The sequence below is a fragment of the Biomphalaria glabrata genome, chromosome 4 (genome assembly GCF_947242115.1).
Source record: "Biomphalaria glabrata chromosome 4, xgBioGlab47.1, whole genome shotgun sequence".
NCBI classification, from domain to species: Eukaryota; Metazoa; Mollusca; class Gastropoda; family Planorbidae; genus Biomphalaria; species Biomphalaria glabrata.
The window spans coordinates 30,207,143-30,225,528 of NC_074714.1; the positions used below are offsets into that span (position 1 = coordinate 30,207,143).

General features: G+C 36.6%; 2 protein-coding genes across 11 annotated transcripts in view; one reads left to right on the plus strand and one right to left on the minus strand.

The window, feature by feature from the left end:
* LOC106062223 (uncharacterized) overlaps positions 1–491 on the minus strand; it is an 84,090-nt gene extending 83,599 nt beyond the window's left edge. For 3 of the 5 annotated variants that reach the window (XR_008777625.1, XR_008777624.1, XR_008777635.1), the window contains exon 1: positions 269–491. The gene's annotated coding sequence lies outside the window, so the exon portion shown is untranslated. The remainder of the gene's footprint in view (positions 1–268) is intronic. The other 2 variants (XR_008777627.1, XR_008777626.1) reach the window with 1 other exon arrangement.
* LOC106061374 (uncharacterized) overlaps positions 1–18,386 on the plus strand; it is a 195,208-nt gene that overhangs the window by 121,631 nt on the left and 55,191 nt on the right. For all 6 annotated transcript variants that reach the window (XM_056027271.1, XM_056027268.1, XM_056027269.1 and 3 more), the window contains 2 exons: positions 3,084–4,352; positions 4,872–5,080. In XM_056027271.1, coding sequence (XP_055883246.1) covers positions 3,086–4,352; positions 4,872–5,080 — 1,476 coding nt within the window. In that variant the 5' untranslated portion in view covers positions 3,084–3,085. The remainder of the gene's footprint in view (positions 1–3,083; positions 4,353–4,871; positions 5,081–18,386) is intronic.

Consider the following 18,386-nt stretch of genomic DNA (forward strand, 5'->3'; position numbering starts at 1 on the left):
AAGCCATTTAATTTTATTAACAGAGAGGTTTAAATTATGGCCACGAAGAAAATTACAAATTAAGCAAAAAGCTCTCTCCCTTATATACTTATACGATTTATAAAATATAATCATCTCTCAATCAGTATGATATTGTCATACACCAGCATATATTCTTTACCTACGACTCGCCTTAACGTTGATTTTTTAAGTATAATAAAAGCCACATAAAAAAATGAAATTTAAGGGAAAAAAAACAACACGTAATAAACAACACACATCAACTTACCTTGACCTAATTATAGATAGAGAAATTATTACATGACAAATTCCCCCAGCTTAATCCTAACTCTCAAATGGAATCAGTTAATGTCATTGACACAGTGCGAACATTGGAATGGTATTCTTTAACGTCCGACTATCAGCAAAGTTGCCCCGAGAGACCAACCGATCAATACACACACACCAACTCCCCACACTGGGTAGACACGATTGGGTGGATGACACGCCTGACACAGAGCTGGTCTATTTAAGAATGCTGACTAGTTGAAGCATATCCGGGTTAAGATAAAAGTAACTGTATAACTCTCACGTGGTTGTAAATCTGGATTGTATGTTTTATGGCAGTAACTTACAACTTTATTTCACAGTATCGCAAACTTATAGACCTAGATGATACAAGCCTTGAAAAAACTTTTTATTTGAAAGAAAACACTGTCGGTTCCAGGCTAGACATAATTCATTGAAGACTTAAATTTCTAGCATTATTGTATTACCTTTGATTAGATTAGCACATTTCTAGTATTGTATCAGCAATCACTACAAAATCAACTTCTAGCATAATGACACCTTATTGTGTCTGATGTTCTAGTGATGTGTAAACTGAGTTTGGCAACTGAAAAGCGAAACAGTGTTCTTGAAATAGTAAAGCCAGATCTGCATCTTAATTTCATGAAACTCCCGTTGAATAATCATCTCAACCAATTCAGAGTTGTGAAAGTACATACCTAAATCCAAATTTCATTTCCAATGCTTTGGTTAATTATGAAATATTTGCATCTTGAGTTTACTTTTAATAGCCCTCCCTTCCTCACTTCTATAGGAGGTTGGTGAGGAGGGCTTTCAATGGAGGATACAAACAATAATATGATGACAAATGAGTGTAATACTGGTTGTTCCACTGACTTATACAAATGACAAAAAAAAAAATAAATAAATGGTTCATGTCAAATGAGCCAAAAGTGCATATCTTTAGGTGTGTGTGAGTTGTTTGTGTGTGTGTGTGTAGCGGATGCTGTTCCATTGGAAGATACACGGACCAAATGTTAGAGATTTCATTGTATGAATACAACACTATAGTGTGTTTAGCTGTGGGGGCGTTCGAATACAGGCAAAGAAGAAGGAGGAAAATACATTTTTTAGGACCTCAATTGATGGACCAATCAAATGTTTGTGTATAGTCTGAAACCACTCATTGTGGGCCGTTCGATTGAAAGATAAAAGAGACGCACACACACACACACACACACACAATAGACATGTTGGATTTGATTATCAGAAAATTGTGTTTTAAGGGAAGGGGGGAGCGCTTTCACTTGAGCCGTTCTGATGGAGATAAAAAAGTTTTCCTGGAACACTAAACCTATAACACAACTATTGGAACCGTAGCGTAGCACGGGTATCTACTAGTCTTTGTCTATTTGTGAACAATCTTTTCTTAAATGATCCAAAACACGATCAGCTTCGTACATCTTTCCATTGTATAGGAGGCTTAAGTCTTGACTGTAGTCTGTACAATAAACTAATCATTATTATGGTCAGTCAAATGTGCACTTATAATTTGTACAACTGTTAGCGAAAATGTGCACCTTATTGGGATCCAATGTGTTCACTTATATAAGTTATTTAAATGACGTACTGTCCACTGGTGTATCTTTAGATCCAATATCTGGTAGCTAAAAGAATTTAAGAAATATATTGGTAGATTCTGAGATGTCCAAAACTAATGTCTCCAACAATACCAGCTAGTCCAAACAGAATTTCTGAGATGTCCAAAACTAATGTCTCCAACAATACCAGCTAGTCCAAACAGAAACTCTGAGATGTCCAAAACTAATGTCTCCAACAATACCAGCTAGTCCAAACAGAATTTCTGAGATGTCCAAAACTAATGTCTCCAACAATACCAGCTAGTCCAAACAGAATTTCTGAGATGTCCATAACTAATGTCTCCAACAATACCAGCTAGTCCAAACAGAAACTCTGAGATGTCCAAAACTAATGTATCCAACAATACCAGCTAGTCCAAACAGAAACTCTGAGATGTCCAAAACTAATGTCTCCACCAATACCAGCTAGTCCAAACAGAATTTCTGAGATGTCCAAAACTAATGTATCCAACAATACCAGCTAGTCCAAACAGAAACTCTGAGATGTCCATAACTAATGTCTCCAACAATACCAGCTAGTCCAAACAGAAACTCTGAGATGTCCAAAACTAATGTCTCCACCAATACCAGCTAGTCCAAACAGAAACTCTGAGATGTCCAAAACAAATTTCTCCACCAATACCAGCTAGTCCAAACAGAATTTCTGAGATGTCCAAAACTAATGTCTCCAACAATACCAGCTAGTCAAAACTAATATCTCCAACAATACCAGCTAGTCAAAACTAATGTCTCCAACAATACCAGCTACGTCAAAACAGAAAGTTAACAATTCGCACCTAAGGCGAGATTCGATCTTAAAATGTTCATATTGAATTTTGACGCTCTACTGATCTCCCATCGCGCCCCAGCAGTGACCTACATATTTTGCCACAACTAGCGCAAGCATAACCATGGTCCGACGGTGATCAATTTCGAGTGTTAATCTCTAGCTAATAGACTATTGTTTAAAATTAATTCAACTTTCAAATGAGAAAACCATGAACTGATTATTAAACACTCCTTCGTGTCAGCAACCAACCTAGCTATTTATAGCTCACTCCATTGAGGTTACAATGTAAACTACATTCAATAACCAGTTTTTTTATAACATTTTAATTATATCATTCTGAAATGGTATTAACTGCAATGAATGAAAGGTGCTTCATCATATTTCAGAAATGTCATCTCAACCAAATGACAGCTTGCAGGCAAAGGACAAGCAGACTACACCAGACTTGGAAAACAGCTATCTGTCAGATATTTCAGAAGTCAATACTGGCCGTTCCAACTCACAAGAAAGCACAATACAGTCCACTAGTCGGAATCACTTGGAAGATGATTATGACTTGATTCAAGAAATTAAAGATTTAGATTTTGGATTCTATGAGCCATTAGATGGCAATTTATCTGAGAGATTGTATCAAATGAAACAAGAATTACTTCAACTTCAAGAGCTAGAGAAGAAAGAGTCTAGCAAGATAGGATTCTCTCAAGACGTGGAACAGAGTCCACACGATACAGGCAACAGGTCTGACGTTAGGCCCACCAAGCGTGGTCGTCCAATTAAAGAATACAAGATGGAGTCTGAGAGTGAAGAGAGGCCAGAACCAAAGAGTTATTTATCTGTGGACAGCTTTCATCCAGCTGAAGAACAGAGTCTACCGCCAAATCAGGCTACAGATGTAAGAAGAGTCTCGTTTCAAAACTTGACGTTAGAAGAATCTCCTCGTCTAGACAATTATTCTGCTGCTTCTCCTAAATTGTCTCCTGTCAACATGAGTGAGGGATTAAGAAAATACAGACGTAGATCCCAGATGATGATCCCCTCAGATATTCCTTCTGAGATCCCATTAAAGAATCGACATTTTGAGATAAAAGACACATTCAATTGTATCAAACGTCGCCTGTCTGAGCACCAGCTTCAGCAAGAAGAACAGGCATCTCACATGAACCGTAAAGTTTCTTCCAGTCCTGGAATTTACCAAGATGATATCGTTCAAACAAAAGTCACTGAAAGTAATTATTCACTTTCACTTAATTATAAAAAAGGTAACGCCGAAAGGTCAAGCAGGGACAGCCTTTTGATGACGCCTCCACAACACAGCTACTCTCGAATGTCCAGCCAAGAAAGTGAAGGGGGTGTCGTCATCAACTTTGACCGAGGACTCAGCGAGGAGGAGATGGATGAGTATCTTGGAATTATTCCTGCCCACCAAAGAGAATCTGGAATGTCACCAATACCTAAAGTGACACCAAGTGCACCACGAATGTCAGGGTTTCGCAGAAGTCAATCTCTACCTTCTTCCTCACATTTCCAAGAAATGTATTCAGACTTGAGTGGGGCAGACTCCGACGAAAGTTTACCGTCCTACGTTCCAATAAAGAAACAAAAAAAGAACTTGAAACAAGGCGTGGACACGAGGACTACATCCAAACAAGTTGTAGGTAAGTTGTGGGTAAGTTGTGGGTAAGTTGTGTTTAGTGGGTCTTAACAAATAATCAGGATTTCTATTACATCTTTTGGTTAGTGCTGAGGTCCACTACATGATCTAAATTTGTCGGTAAGAACGTAGTCTCCTGACCATTGGTTGAACCAATGTCACTTCCTCATTCACACATCCAATTTATCGGGTGCTTTAAAGAAGTCTTTTAAAATCCTTTTTTTGTTTTGCTTGCCAATTTTTTCGACCACTGTATAAATGTGATGCATCAATCATTACGTTAGATTGACACAAAGATGATCTGCCAAGCTAGTCTAATTTAGATCTCTTACATTTTGGTTGATAATGTACACCTGACAAATAGTTTAGTCCATATTGATAGAGCCGAAATATTCCAGTTTTGACATACTTGGTTGTATTTGCCCTTTGGTCTAATTTGAATCCTTTAGCATAACCTGTGCGGCTGATTGCATATCGCATTTATTTCTTACTCTGATATATTCTAATCAATCTCTTCTCTAAGACCTAGATTTCTACGAGCTTGCCAACTATGGTTCCAGTAAGAAAGCGTTATCAGCTTCTCTCACAAGTTTGATAGACTCACATCTAGCGGCACACATACGAAAAGATTCCATCGCTCTATTCAACGTGAAACACGGTGGCATTGGTCAGAAGTTAAGAAGACTGTCTCAAGTGTCTATAGCTGAGTTAGAACAGATGCGACTGAAACATGTAAGTGTTGAAAAGTCACAATAGTGTATTCATTCAATCAAGGGATTTTTTTTTTCATTCACTGAAATGTTCTGAGTTCTGTACAGCAAACTGAAAGTTCTAGATGCGTATTAGAACTTTCGCTGGCAATGTTTTTACATTAGGAAATATGGACACACGTGCTACTGTAGTCTAAAGAGAAAAGGTTCTAGAATAATTTATTTGCTTCGTTTGATGTACGGTGTAATAGACTGAATAGAGGGCAGACATGTTCAACACTCATACGTGTATGCAACTACTGAGAAAAACACACACACACAATAAATATGCTACGAGTCAGAAGATTAAGACTAAGACTAAGACTGCTTTATTGATCCTTACGGAAATTTGTTGTGATTACAAGGACTCGTTTCTCATATAAAGAAGATTAATGAGGAATGCAGTATTTCTTGTGGCTAAGCAGCCCCAGCTGTAACCTACATATTTTGCCACACCCAGGGCCAATCCATTGTTTTTGGTAGCCGATTAAGATTCTCTTTTCGCCGTCTGCGTCTGTCCTCGGCAGCGGATTTTCTTTTGGTCTCAAATGTGTATCCCGCGGCCTTTGTGAGTGGCCTACAGCTGTCTCGTTCTGAGGCCTCTTGCAACCAGGTGCTCTCTTCTATGTCTGCTAAGGAAGGTTGGCGCCTAAGCTGGTCTTTAAAGCGTTTCCGTGTGGAACCTATGTTACTTAAACCACTTTTTAGCTCACAAAAAAAAGACTGCATTTGGCATACGTTCGTCTCCCATACGGGATATGTACCCTGCTCAGTGTAACTGTCGGACCATAAGAAGTCCCTCTATACTGTCCATACCGGCGTTCGTAAGGACATCGCTGTTTGTAGTGCGATTTTGTCACCCTTTGTCCATGATGAAGCGCAAGCAACTTTGGTAAAAGCGCTCAAGTAGTCTTAGTATTAAAAATATATGTTATATGTAATCCTAAAATACCACTGACTGATTGATAGATTAAGAAATCTCAAACTAGCAAAGAGTCTCGCATGAAATTTCGTACAAAGGTTTATTTATTAGTTGCTCACTAAGACGCCGTAGCGACCTAAACAAACACCATTATAAGCAACAACAAAATAAACGCACGCTTTCTATTACAACTTTGTATTTTATTTTTATTATTTCCTCAAAAGTCAGCAACCTTCTATACTATAAAGTTGAAAGTAAGGCGTATGTATGTATGTATGTCCCGCATAGAAATCAAAACCGTTTGACCCATCTTGATAAAACTTGGCATAAATGTTCCGTGGGTACAAACTGGGACCGTAATGTATGTATTGTAGCCCTAAAACCAACTTAAGACCCTCAAAAAAAAGTTGACAAACTCTATGAAAGTATTATAATTTCATCGATCTAGGCCATGTTTACCATGTTTAAATCGAAAGAATCAAGATCTAGATCTAATTTTTTAAACTACACTTTGCTCAGATAGTTTTTTACTTTGACACATGAAAATACAAAATATAGTCTATTGATTTCATTAATAAAATAAACCTTCAAATTTGTGTTTCAAAAGCATTTTTACATACATTTGTTCCTTATATCTGCGAATTTAGAATTCCTGACGTATATTATTTCATTAGACAAGACCGAGCTGTTACACAACTCTCTATTCCTAGGTCTAAAACTCTAAGATGATAGAAATTCTCTTCGCAAAGATAGCTTAAACTTTAACACATGAACATACTAATTATATTCCATTCATTTCATATTTTAATCAAATTAACATTCAAATGTGTTTTTCTAAAGCATTTTTCATATATTCGTTCGCTAAAGCTGCGAAGCCGTGTTGAGATATTTTTAAATAGTTCCATTCATGAATCGCGTACATCTAATAAAAAAAGGTCACGCATGCGCAGAGCGAAGCTTTCACGCACGCACAGAACGAACTCTATCCAAGTCAATATTTAACTCTAGATTAGTCTAGATCTAGATCTATCTCTAACCCAAGATCTACTTTATACTTTAACACACGAACATACAAAATTAAGTCTATTTATTTCAAATTTTAATCAAATATGTAGGCCTACAAGCAAATGTTTTTATTTGAAAAATGGATTTAAGTTCATGGGCATTTGGGGGGGGGGGAGGGGGGTTTCAACCCCCCCCCCCCAAAGGGTCGGAATTTAGTGACTGATTTTTTGCTTTGATTTTGTTTATTATAGGTGAGATTTTAATACTAAATCATCACTTGCTCCAGCACAACCAAAGGGGTTTTGAGTTTAAAACCCCTACCAGGGGGTTTTGAGTTTAAAACACCCTACCAGGGGGGGGGGGTTTGAGTTTAAAACCCCTACCAGAGGGGTTCGAGTTTAAAAACCCCCTACCAGGGGTTTTGAGTTTAAAAAAAAAAACCTACTAGGGGTTTTGAGTTTTAAACCCCTTACCTGGGGTTTTCGCAGTTAACTCCCCCTCTTCTATAAAACAAAACAAAAAAAAAAATGCAAACTAAAATCCCCTAATTCCAAGAGCACAGTTAAGAAAGATTTTGATTTTAAAACCCCCTCCAAAATTTACGATAAACCCCCTCTTCAATATAAAAACAGCTAATTACGAACTCAAAATGTTATGAGCTAAATGGGTTTTGACTCAGTTTTTGAGTTTAAACCCCACTTCAGCGGGGTTTGAAGGTAAAAAATACCTCTTTAATAATAAAAACAAAGCAAATTATACACTCAAAATGTTATGAGTGTAGTCAAAGGGGTTTTGAGTTTAAACTCCCCTCCAGTGGAGTTTGAAGCTAAAAAGTAAAAGCAAATTACTCACTCTAAAATTTATGAGCGTAGACAAAGGGGTTTTGAGTTTAAACCCCCCGCCAGGAGGGTTTGAGGATAAAAAATACATCTTCAGTGTAAGAAAAAAAGCAAATTACGCACTCAAAATGCTATGAGCGTTGCCAAAAGGGATTTTGAGTTTAAACCCCCATTCAGAGGGGTTTGATGCTAAAAATACCTCTTCAATATATAAAAAAAGCAAATTACACACTAAAATTATTTGAGCTTAGCCAATCTAATCGGGGGTTTTGAGTTTAAACCTCTCTTCTACAGATGGCTTTTTTTTTAAGTTTAAAACCCCAGATGGTTTTGAGGTGGAAAACCCCCAACAGATGATTTTGACGATAAAACTTCTCTTTTCGATATAACATGTAAAGTAAACTACAGTCAAGAGAAGTTACACATGTCTACCAATGGCTGGGCTCCATTATTACAGTGCAATGAATAATCATCTGCCGAAATTGAAAAGCACTAAATGTGGCTCTACAAAGATGGCTAAGACGGATTTTAGGAGTCAGTTATAGAGATCGGGTCTAAATCAAGGAAATCCTATGCCGAACTGGGAAGAGGCTTCAGACATTATCAGTGACAGATTTTTATGGAAACAGCTTGACGTCAAATGCTCCGAACGGCGCGGGAGATTCTAAGTCAGTAAGAATAGCACATTTGGTTTTTGAAATAAAACTTTTTAATAGCAGGAAAATGCAGTGTAGATACCTCAGAATATGCATTTTGTTGGCTTTCAATACCAGAAATAGTGCTAGGCGGCAGGGCTCCGCCCCACGCTGGGGGAGCTCCTAGCGCTCCCTCAGACCCCCTAGCTGGTAATTGCGGGGGATCTACAATTTTTCCAGTAACTCATGGAAGAACCTATTCTGGGGCACAATAAACGTCTTCCGAAAGAATGAAGGGTCAGAATGTAATAAAGATCATGTACACACACACACACATAAATACATATACTTTTTTTTCACTGGGGGGGGGGGGAGAAAAAATCCCACCCCCACCCCCGAAAAAAAATCCTGGCTACGCCCATGAAGTCGATTAGCTATTTTGATAGCTCCATTCATACTATTTATAAATTCACACATTCCGCATTCGCTTTACTTTTTATTTCGTTTAATTGTTTACAAAACACTCTCACACTATATTGATAGTGATACGCAAATCAAGACCAGCGGGCCGCGGGTAGTATATGTCTAGTCTATATATAAAGCATACAAAGAAATTTCACAAAAGTTTCGGATTTTTAATGCATATTTTAATTCTTTATGTTCTTTCGCCTTCTCGCCTTTTTTCATTACGTTACGTCCTAGTCTATTTAATAGACAACGAAATAACAAAACTTAGCCAATAGCATGGAAAAGATAGATTTAGACGAGAGAGAGAGAGAGAGAGGAAGAGAGAGAGAGAGAGAGAGAGAGAGAGAGAGAGAGAGAGGAAGAGAGAGAGCTGATAACGATTTCTTGCATGTATTCTCTGTTGCCCTATCGCTTCACTACATTCTAAAGATGTCAAATGATCGATTACAATTAATAAATCTAAATTGATATTTCCTTTTTTCAGATAAAAAAAATGCCCCCCCCCCCCCCAAAAAAAAAAAATAAAATGTAATCTAGGGAACGGAAAGGGGGACCTTCGGTTTTTTCACCAGGCCTGGTCTTGCAGTGTCTAGTACTGTTCATTGCTTGCCTTAGGATTTAATAATGTCAAATAAAAAGGCAAAACTAACCCCAACTGGTCTATCTAGAATTCCAAAGCTGAGAAGTGAATGGTGAGAGTTGATGAATCAAATGATGCTTAAAAAACTGAAAGAGATTGACATTGGAATTTAAAAAAAAATCCTAAATGTGTGAAAGCAAGGTTTCCGGTCCAAGAGCAACAAAGAGTTTAGGAAAGAATTCGAGATTGAATTGAGAAGTGGAAAAAAAAGTCAAGGATTTCACGTAGGCGTAACATTTTGTGGGCGGGAGAGGAAAAAAAGAATAATTAAAAGGGATAATAGAATTCATGAGCCAAAAGTATATGTGCTTTTATGTGTCGGTTGGGGGGGGGGAGGGCGTTATAAAGCTGGTCAGCTTACATTCTTGATGCAATTCAAAAGTCTATGCCGGAGACATTTATGGTGCGTTGGATGAAAAAAACAAAATTGGTGTTCCAGAAAGAGAGAGAGAGAGAGAGAGAGAGAGAGAAACAGACAGACAGGAAAAGAGTGGGCTGTTTCATTACATTGTTACATTACACGAGTTAAAAAATATGTTAGGGGATAGTCAAAATGTGGCCATTTCAAATGCGGTGTCACTTGCCTATATGACATCACTTGCCTATATGACATCCCTTGTTTAATTTTAAACGACAAGAAGATTATCTGGCAATGGTTCAATTTGAAAGCACTGCACTTATGTACATTTCAGTCCTCTGCATGTCGTGGCATAGAATCACTGACCCATGGAGATCAATAACTGTGTCTTCTACTGGATCTTTTTATTGCGTGAAGTTTTACGAGACCACGTCACAGTGTTATTTATATATCTTCACTGCGTGATCAGAAGTTGTATCAATGTCAAGACAAACGTTGCACTACCATGTAGCCTAGAACAAACTCTAGACACTTGACAATCAGGAGAGTCTGTGATATTTGAAGTAAGAGAATGCTTGGATACTGTTGTTTAAAACGATGTATTGACTCCATCTTGGAAGAAAATTGAAATATAAAAGATTTTGTTACGCTACTCTGTAAGTAGATATACAAGTTAGATCACTATATAATTTATCGATTTATTTATATTATTATTATTGTTATTATTATTATTCTACGTTATAATAACCATTCATATGTGGTTGCTACATAGAAAATGCTGAAAACTGGAAATGATTATTTTTTAGGATTTAAGAACTGGTGCTCATTCAAGCCTTTCATAAATATTGGATTTCCCCCTCCCCCTCCCATAAACATTAGAAAAAAACTAATTAAACAAAATTATTCCCAACCAGTCCAGGTTTTTATGTAAATATGTTCTCAACTACTCTGAGTATAGAATCGTAACTAGATCTCCACTAACTGATAAATGCATACATATAATGAGTAGCAGTAGCCTCTATAATATCTCCCACCAATACAAAGTGTTCATGAACATTCTGTCCAACTAAGCTCTTAGAAGTTATTGAACTAATAAGACCAATCACTGAAGTTATAGAAACTTAGTTATTGAACTAGTAAGACCCATCACTGAAGTTATAGGAACTTAGTTATTGAACTAGTAAGACTCATCACTGAAGTTATAGGAACTTAGTTATTGAACTAGTAAGAATCATCACTGAAGTTATAGGAACTTAGTTATTGAACTAGTAAGAATCATCACTGAAGTTATAGGAACTTAGTTATTGAACTAGTAAGAATCATCACTGAAGTTATAGGAACTTAGTTATTGAACTAGTAAGATTCATCACTGAAGTTATAGGAACTTAGTTATTGAACTAGTAAGACTCATCACTGAAGTTATAGGAACTTAGTTATTGAACTAGTAAGACCCATCACTGAAGTTATAGGAACTTAGTTATTGAACTAATAAGACCCAACACTGAAGTTATAGGAACTTAGTTATTGAACTAGTAAGACTCATCACTGAAGTTATAGGAACTTAGTTATTGAACTAATAAGACCCAACACTGAAGTTATAGGAACTTAGTTATTGAACTAATAAGACCCAACACTGAAGTTATAGGAACTTAGTTATTGAACTAATAAGACCCAACACTGAAGTTATAGGAACTTAGTTATTGAACTAATAAGACCCATCACTGAGGTTATAGGAACTTAGTTAATGAACTAATAAGATCCAACACTGAAGTTATAGGAACTTAGTTATTGAACTAATAAGACCCAACACTGAAGATATAGGAACTCAAGTCGTTTGTTATACTTTTTGTTGTTGTTTTTTTTAATAGTATAAGCTTATTTCCGTAGACTATGTACGAGCATTCCAGACAAACACTTAACTAATAGTTCTATAGTTTAAAACAGGTGTGACTAACTAAAGTCAAGATGTTGAATCTGGTTTGTGTTTGACTTCAACACTTGAGATAAAGCTCTAGCCTCCACTTGTTTATTTACGACATTCTAATCTCGTTTCGTTTGTAGCGCACACTGTGCACCCGGTCCTAAACTTAGACACTCAGAAAAGATCAAAATGATTTGATGCTCTTCAAATAGTGTTTATCATTGCTTATCTGAATCTTTCCTTTATAAGGCCACAAAATCATAGAGCTATACAATGTAGTAGCATATTACAGTGCAATGTGTCATATGACATCAATAACATCTTAAAGTGCAATGTGGCTTATGACATCAATAACATCTTACTTCAAACTTTAACAGTAACTTTTTACTTTGCATTGTGTCTCATTACATCCCTAACTTTGTTTTAAACACAAACTCGCTTTCTTTGTTTCAAACACAAACTCTTAATTTGTTTCAAACACAAACTCTCTTAATTTGTTTCAAACATAAACTCTTAATTTGTTTCAAACACAAACTCTCTTAATTTGTTTCAAACATAAACTCTTAATTTGTTTCAAACATAAACTCTTAATTTGTTTCAAACATAAACTCTTAATTTGTTTCAAACACAAACTCTCTTAATTTGTTTCAAACATAAACTCTTAATTTGTTTCAAACATAAACTCTTAATTTGTTTCAAACACAAACTCTCTTAATTTGTTTCAAACACAAACTCTTAATTTGTTTCAAACATAAACTCTTAATTTGTTTCAAACACAAACTCTCTTAATTTGTTTCAAACATAAACTCTTAATTTGTTTCAAACATAAACTCTTAATTTGTTTCAAACATAAACTCTTAATTTGTTTCAAACACAAACTCTCTTAATTTGTTTCAAACATAAACTCTTAATTTGTTTCAAACACAAACTCTTAATTTGTTTCAAACACAAACTCTCTTAATTGGTTTCAAACACAAACTCTTAATTTGTTTCAAACACAAACTCTTAATTTGTTTCAAACACAAACTCTCTTAATTTGTTTCAAACACAAACTCGCTTATTTTGTTTTCACTACAAATGCAAAGCTTTGATCCTATGACCTCACTGACGTGCATGATATTTAATATTTAATTTCCAAAATTTTCTGAATACATTTATATATTCCCGTCACCTAACGGGGAAAATAAGGAATCGCTCCTACTTATAAGTCTTTACCCCGACTATACACTCACTTTGAGTCTGTATTTTCAAAGAATAAAGTAAAAAGAAAAAATAACTAATAAATACTTTTAAAAAAATATAAAGCTTGTATTAATTCGGTTTGGACTAAGGAGTAAATGAACTTCAACTCCGAAGGAAAATACGAAACATGTCAGACAAACATCAAGCTCTTTTCAATCAGTGCGGAGACAAGAAATTCTTAGATTTCTTCATCTGGATTTAATGGCCTACTCCACTACACACACACATAGTTACAATGGAGTCTTCATTTTGTGTATCACTTCCATCAATAGGTAATACAAATGTCCATTAATTCATTTATAACCACTATTAATGTATACAACTATGTCTCTTCTTGAAGCGAAAAGAATGACTAGCCCGTTGGCCACACCGAGAAATCTCTAATTTGACCGTTATATTTTTCAAAGTATATAAAAAAATCTAACAAAAGAACTAAAAAATCTTTATCTTGAACAGACTCTAAGTCCTCGGGAATGTCCACATGTAGTCATTCTATTATTTTACGAGTTCAATAGATGAATGTTCAGGAACATTTGGATCACAGTCTTCATAAGTCTAACTCCAGGCTAAATCTAGAGGACTATCAGTAGACTAGTAGAAAGGCTAGTAGATTTATACATTTGCTTAACCAGGATTTTTTTCTCAGGGATGGGAGGATTGGGTCAGGGTATAAAATGTTCCATGTTTTTTTTTTTTACAATACCTCTATTCAGCTCGTACCTTCATTGAAAATGGAACCTGGATGGACACGGATCTTGAAAACGGCTTTAATGATTTCCCATTCGCTCTATAAGTTGTATAAAGGAGATGTCTTTTTTTCTTGTTTTCAAGTTTTGACTTGGATGAGTTTGCAGAGATTAACACTGAGTCGATTGCATAGGCGTAGCCAGGATTTTTTTTTTAAAAGGGGGGGATTTGGGGGTGATTTTTGTCCTTTGCACACACACACACAGACACAAGCACACTCAAACAAACGATTATTCTTCATTACATCCATTCGACTGTTCTGTCGAGTTGTGTGTTTAAGTGTTTAAAACATCAAACACATGTAGACATTGAACATGAACACATAACACAAACTGAACACATGATACAAAATGAGCACATCACATTAGATACTTATACATCTCAAAGGTCTCTACTATGGTTAAAATACGGGTCATTCGTTACGCATGAATGATTCCGTGTGTGTTTTGAATGAGTGTGTACAAAGGAAAAGTGAACTGTGTTGCAAGTTCAAGCTAATGTTCTGATTACTGTACACAGGTGATCTATAGATTCATCTATCTATTGAATAACTAGCTCTGTATAGGTTCATTCAATTGGGAAATATTTTCAGTGAAGGAATTTATTTAAAGAAGTTTTTTTTTTCGTTTTACTTCTGGCACGTGCTGGTGAGGAGCAGTCTTTTAGTAACCAAGTAGTCCCCACACAAGAGACAACCTGGATTGTGAGAACTAACTTCTTGTATAGTGGAGATGGTTGGATAGATTCGCTGTGTACAGTTACCGAGAAGTCTGACTATATCATCTCCTACATTGAGATTAGTCTTATAAGAATGTGTTCTTATTTGTTAACTACTAGATCTAAAACAAATCCGTTATAGGATTTCTATGGACAGTTGTGCTATATCAAATTGTACTGATGTAACATTTTCTATATAGGTCATTAATGATGATGGTGATAGGTCAGTAGAAAATAGCATTGACTGTTAATATATTGGTTAATGTTTTCACTAAGTTGTCAAAATTCATTGGTCATAGAGACTTGATCATCCAAGATTCTCTGCAATAGACATACAATGACAGAGAAACAAAACTCTGTAATGGATACTTCCACTAACTGGAATATTTCCACCAAGTGGGATAAAACTCAATTACTCAACAATTCCAAATTAGAAAGTAGTGACAGTCAGTGTACAGAGCAGGACAGCCTATTGGCTCATGAGGACAAAGCGACAACGAATCATGGCTCTATGGAGCGCTATCAGAATGGTTTGGATCAAAGAACTGTCTCAACAACCAGCATGTATTTGCAGGTCCCAGAGCCCAGAGTTCAACACACTTTGCTCAGTTTCTCTGATATTGTGGAAGTGGATGAAATGGAAGCAGAAAGCAAGCCACTTGTATCAGGCAAACTCATTCCATTGGCATCTATGCCGCCATCAAGTCAGTTCCATACACAAACACTAGCCTTCTCCAACACTTCTACAGAGGAGAAATGTATTCTTTCTAACTGTAGGTATCGTAAATCAAAATCTCGAAGCTCTACGAGAGAACTCAAAACAAAACTGTCCAACTGGACCTGGAGGCAGCAGGTAAGTCTACACACACACACACACACACACATTGGTCACAGACTTGAACTTGACCTTCTTTTAAACACATCGTTTTTAGCAGACTCTGAAAGGGAAAAAGTCGCTATTAGTTTTGTGTGGCATGTCTGTTCGTCCGTCCCGTTTAGATCTTGTAAACTAGAAAGGATAGGGAAAATCCGACATCACAATAGTTTAGACCAATTAAAGTTCTGATGCAACGGCTACTTTTGTTTCTTTTCTGAAACCGAAAAATCTAGTTTTTTTAATCACTTAGGCAAGCAGTTGTTTTTTCATAAAAATACACCACTTTTACAACTATACACTTTTAATAGTAACAAACACAAGAGGTTCTTTAGTAGGGGAGATAACTATTTACCATATTTTTGACACATTTCTGCAAACGTTTTTAGATTTTTTGTAAAAAATTTGTTTTGTTATATTTGTTTTGCTAATCTGTTATACTATTTACAACATTTACACACAAAAATGTTTACTTTTTTTAAAGACAAAATATCTATTTAGCATGCATATATAAGTTGGACATAATTTAGAACAACAATTAATAAGTAGTTTTTCATAATATTGCATAAACTGCAGCACTGCCTTACAGCAATACAACACTGAACGAAAGGAATTTTTGTTTTTACGAAATGTTTTTTTTTCTCGAGGAATAAGAGATTGACCCTTTACAAAACAATTAGAGCAATTAGATATTCATTATAAGACATCAGCCAGGTTGACATCTAGCTTCACATTCACTTTTACCTATCCTTTGGTCTCCATTCTTCTCTGTCATTTGTCTTTGATAGAATTTCATTCTGATGTTCTTTCTGAAAATATTGAAACCTGCCTTTTTACTTGCCTGGTCGGACCACTTTGGGGGCCGATTTTGAGTTTGTGTCTCCACACAAACTGTCTTTGTAACCTTGTTTTATTATTTTTTTCTCATACAATTTTTTTCTAACATGTGTATTTCTTGAACTCTCCAATGGAAAGGATTTCATTCACGCTTTCTCTATTTTTTTTTGTTGGAATCTATAAGAGATTCTACGCGCCAAAAAAAAATCTTAATGAGATATTATAAGTTATAAGTATTATACTTCGTTAGTCTTAATGAGTTTAAACACCACTTACGATCTTATGATCTTGTGGGAGAAGTTTTTTTGTTTAGGAACACGCACCTTTGTAATGAGCATACGCAGAGACCTCTTTCTATTGTTTAGATTAACTAATCGATCTGGCAGAACAATGAGACGGATGAAATAAATTGTATGGAGTTTCTTTTTTGATCTCAATGACTTTGTGTCTCTGATGTCATACTTTTCAATTAGCCTCTTCTTGAAGCTGCTCACTGCCCACAGGAATCAAAGATTTGTCTAGGAGGAGAGACTGTGAATCAAAGATCTGTCTAGTAGGAGAGACTGTGAATCAAAGATCTGTCTAATGGGAGGAAAGACTGTGAATAAAAGATCTGTCTAGTAGGAGAGACTGTCAATCAAAGATCTGTCTAGGGGGAGAGACTGTGAATCAAAGATCTGTCTAGGGGGAGAGACTGTGAATCAAAGATCTGTCTAGTAGGAGAGACTGTGAATCAAAGATCTGTCTAGGGGGAGAGACTGTGAATCAAAGATCTGTCTAGGAGGAGAGACTGTGAATCAAAGATCTGTCTAGTAGGAGAGACTGTGAACCAAAGATGTGTCTAGTAGGAGAGACTGTGAATCAAAGATCTGTCTAGGGGGAGAGACTGTGAATCAAAGATCTGTCTAGTAGGAGAGACTGTGAATCAAAGATCTGTCAAGGGAAAGAGACTGTGAATCAAAGATCTGTCTAGTAGGAGAGACTGTGAATCAAAGATCTGTCTAGGAGGAGAGACTGTGAATCAAAGATCTGTCTAGGGGGAGAGACTGTGAATCAAAGATCTGTCTAGGGGGAGAGACTGTGAATCAAAGATCTGTCTAGGGGGAGAGACTGTGAATCAAAGATGTGTCTATGAGGAGAGACTGTGAATCAAAGATCTGTCTAAGGGGAGAGACTGTGAATCAAAGATGTGTCTAGGGGGAGAGACTGTGAATCAAAGATGTGTCTAGGGGGAGAGACTGTGAATCAAAGATGTGTCTAGGAGGAGAGACTGTGAATCAAAGATGTGTCTAGGAGGAGAGACTGTGAATCAAAGATCTGTCTAGGGGGAGAGACTGTGAATCAAAGATCTGTCTAGGAGGTGAGACTGTGAATCAAAGATCTGTCTAGGGGGAGAGACTGTGAATCAAAGATCTGTCTAGGAGGAGAGACTGTGAATCAAAGATGTGTCTATGAGGAGAGACTGTGAATCAAAGATCTGTCTAGGAGGAGAGACTGTGAATCAAAGATCTGTCTAGGAGGAGAGACTGTGAATAAAAGATCTGTCTAGGGGGAGAGACTGTGAATCAAAGATCTGTCTAGGAGGAGAGACTGTGAATCAAAGATCTGTCTAGGAGGAGAGACTGTGAATCAAAGATCTGTCTAGGGGGAGAGACTGTGAATCAAAGATCTGTCTAGGGGGAGAGACTGTGAATCAAAGATCTGTCTAGGAGGAGAGACTGTGAATCAAAGATCTGTCTAGGGGGAGAGACTGTGAATCAAAGATCTGTCTAGGAGGAGAGACTGTGAATCAAAGATCTGTCTAGGAGGAGAGACTGTGAATCAAAGATCTGTCTAGGGGGAGAGACTGTGAATCAAAGATTTGTCTAGGAGGAGAGACTGTGAATCAAAGATCTGTCTAGGGGGAGAGACTGTGAATTGAAGATCTGTCTAGGAGGAGAGACTGTGAATCAAAGATCTGTCTAGGAGGAGAGACTGTGAATCAAAGATCTGTCTAGGGGGAGAGACTGTGAATAAAAGATGTGTCTAAGGGGAGAGACTGTGAATAAAAGATCTGTCTAGGGGGAGAGACTGTGAATCAAAGA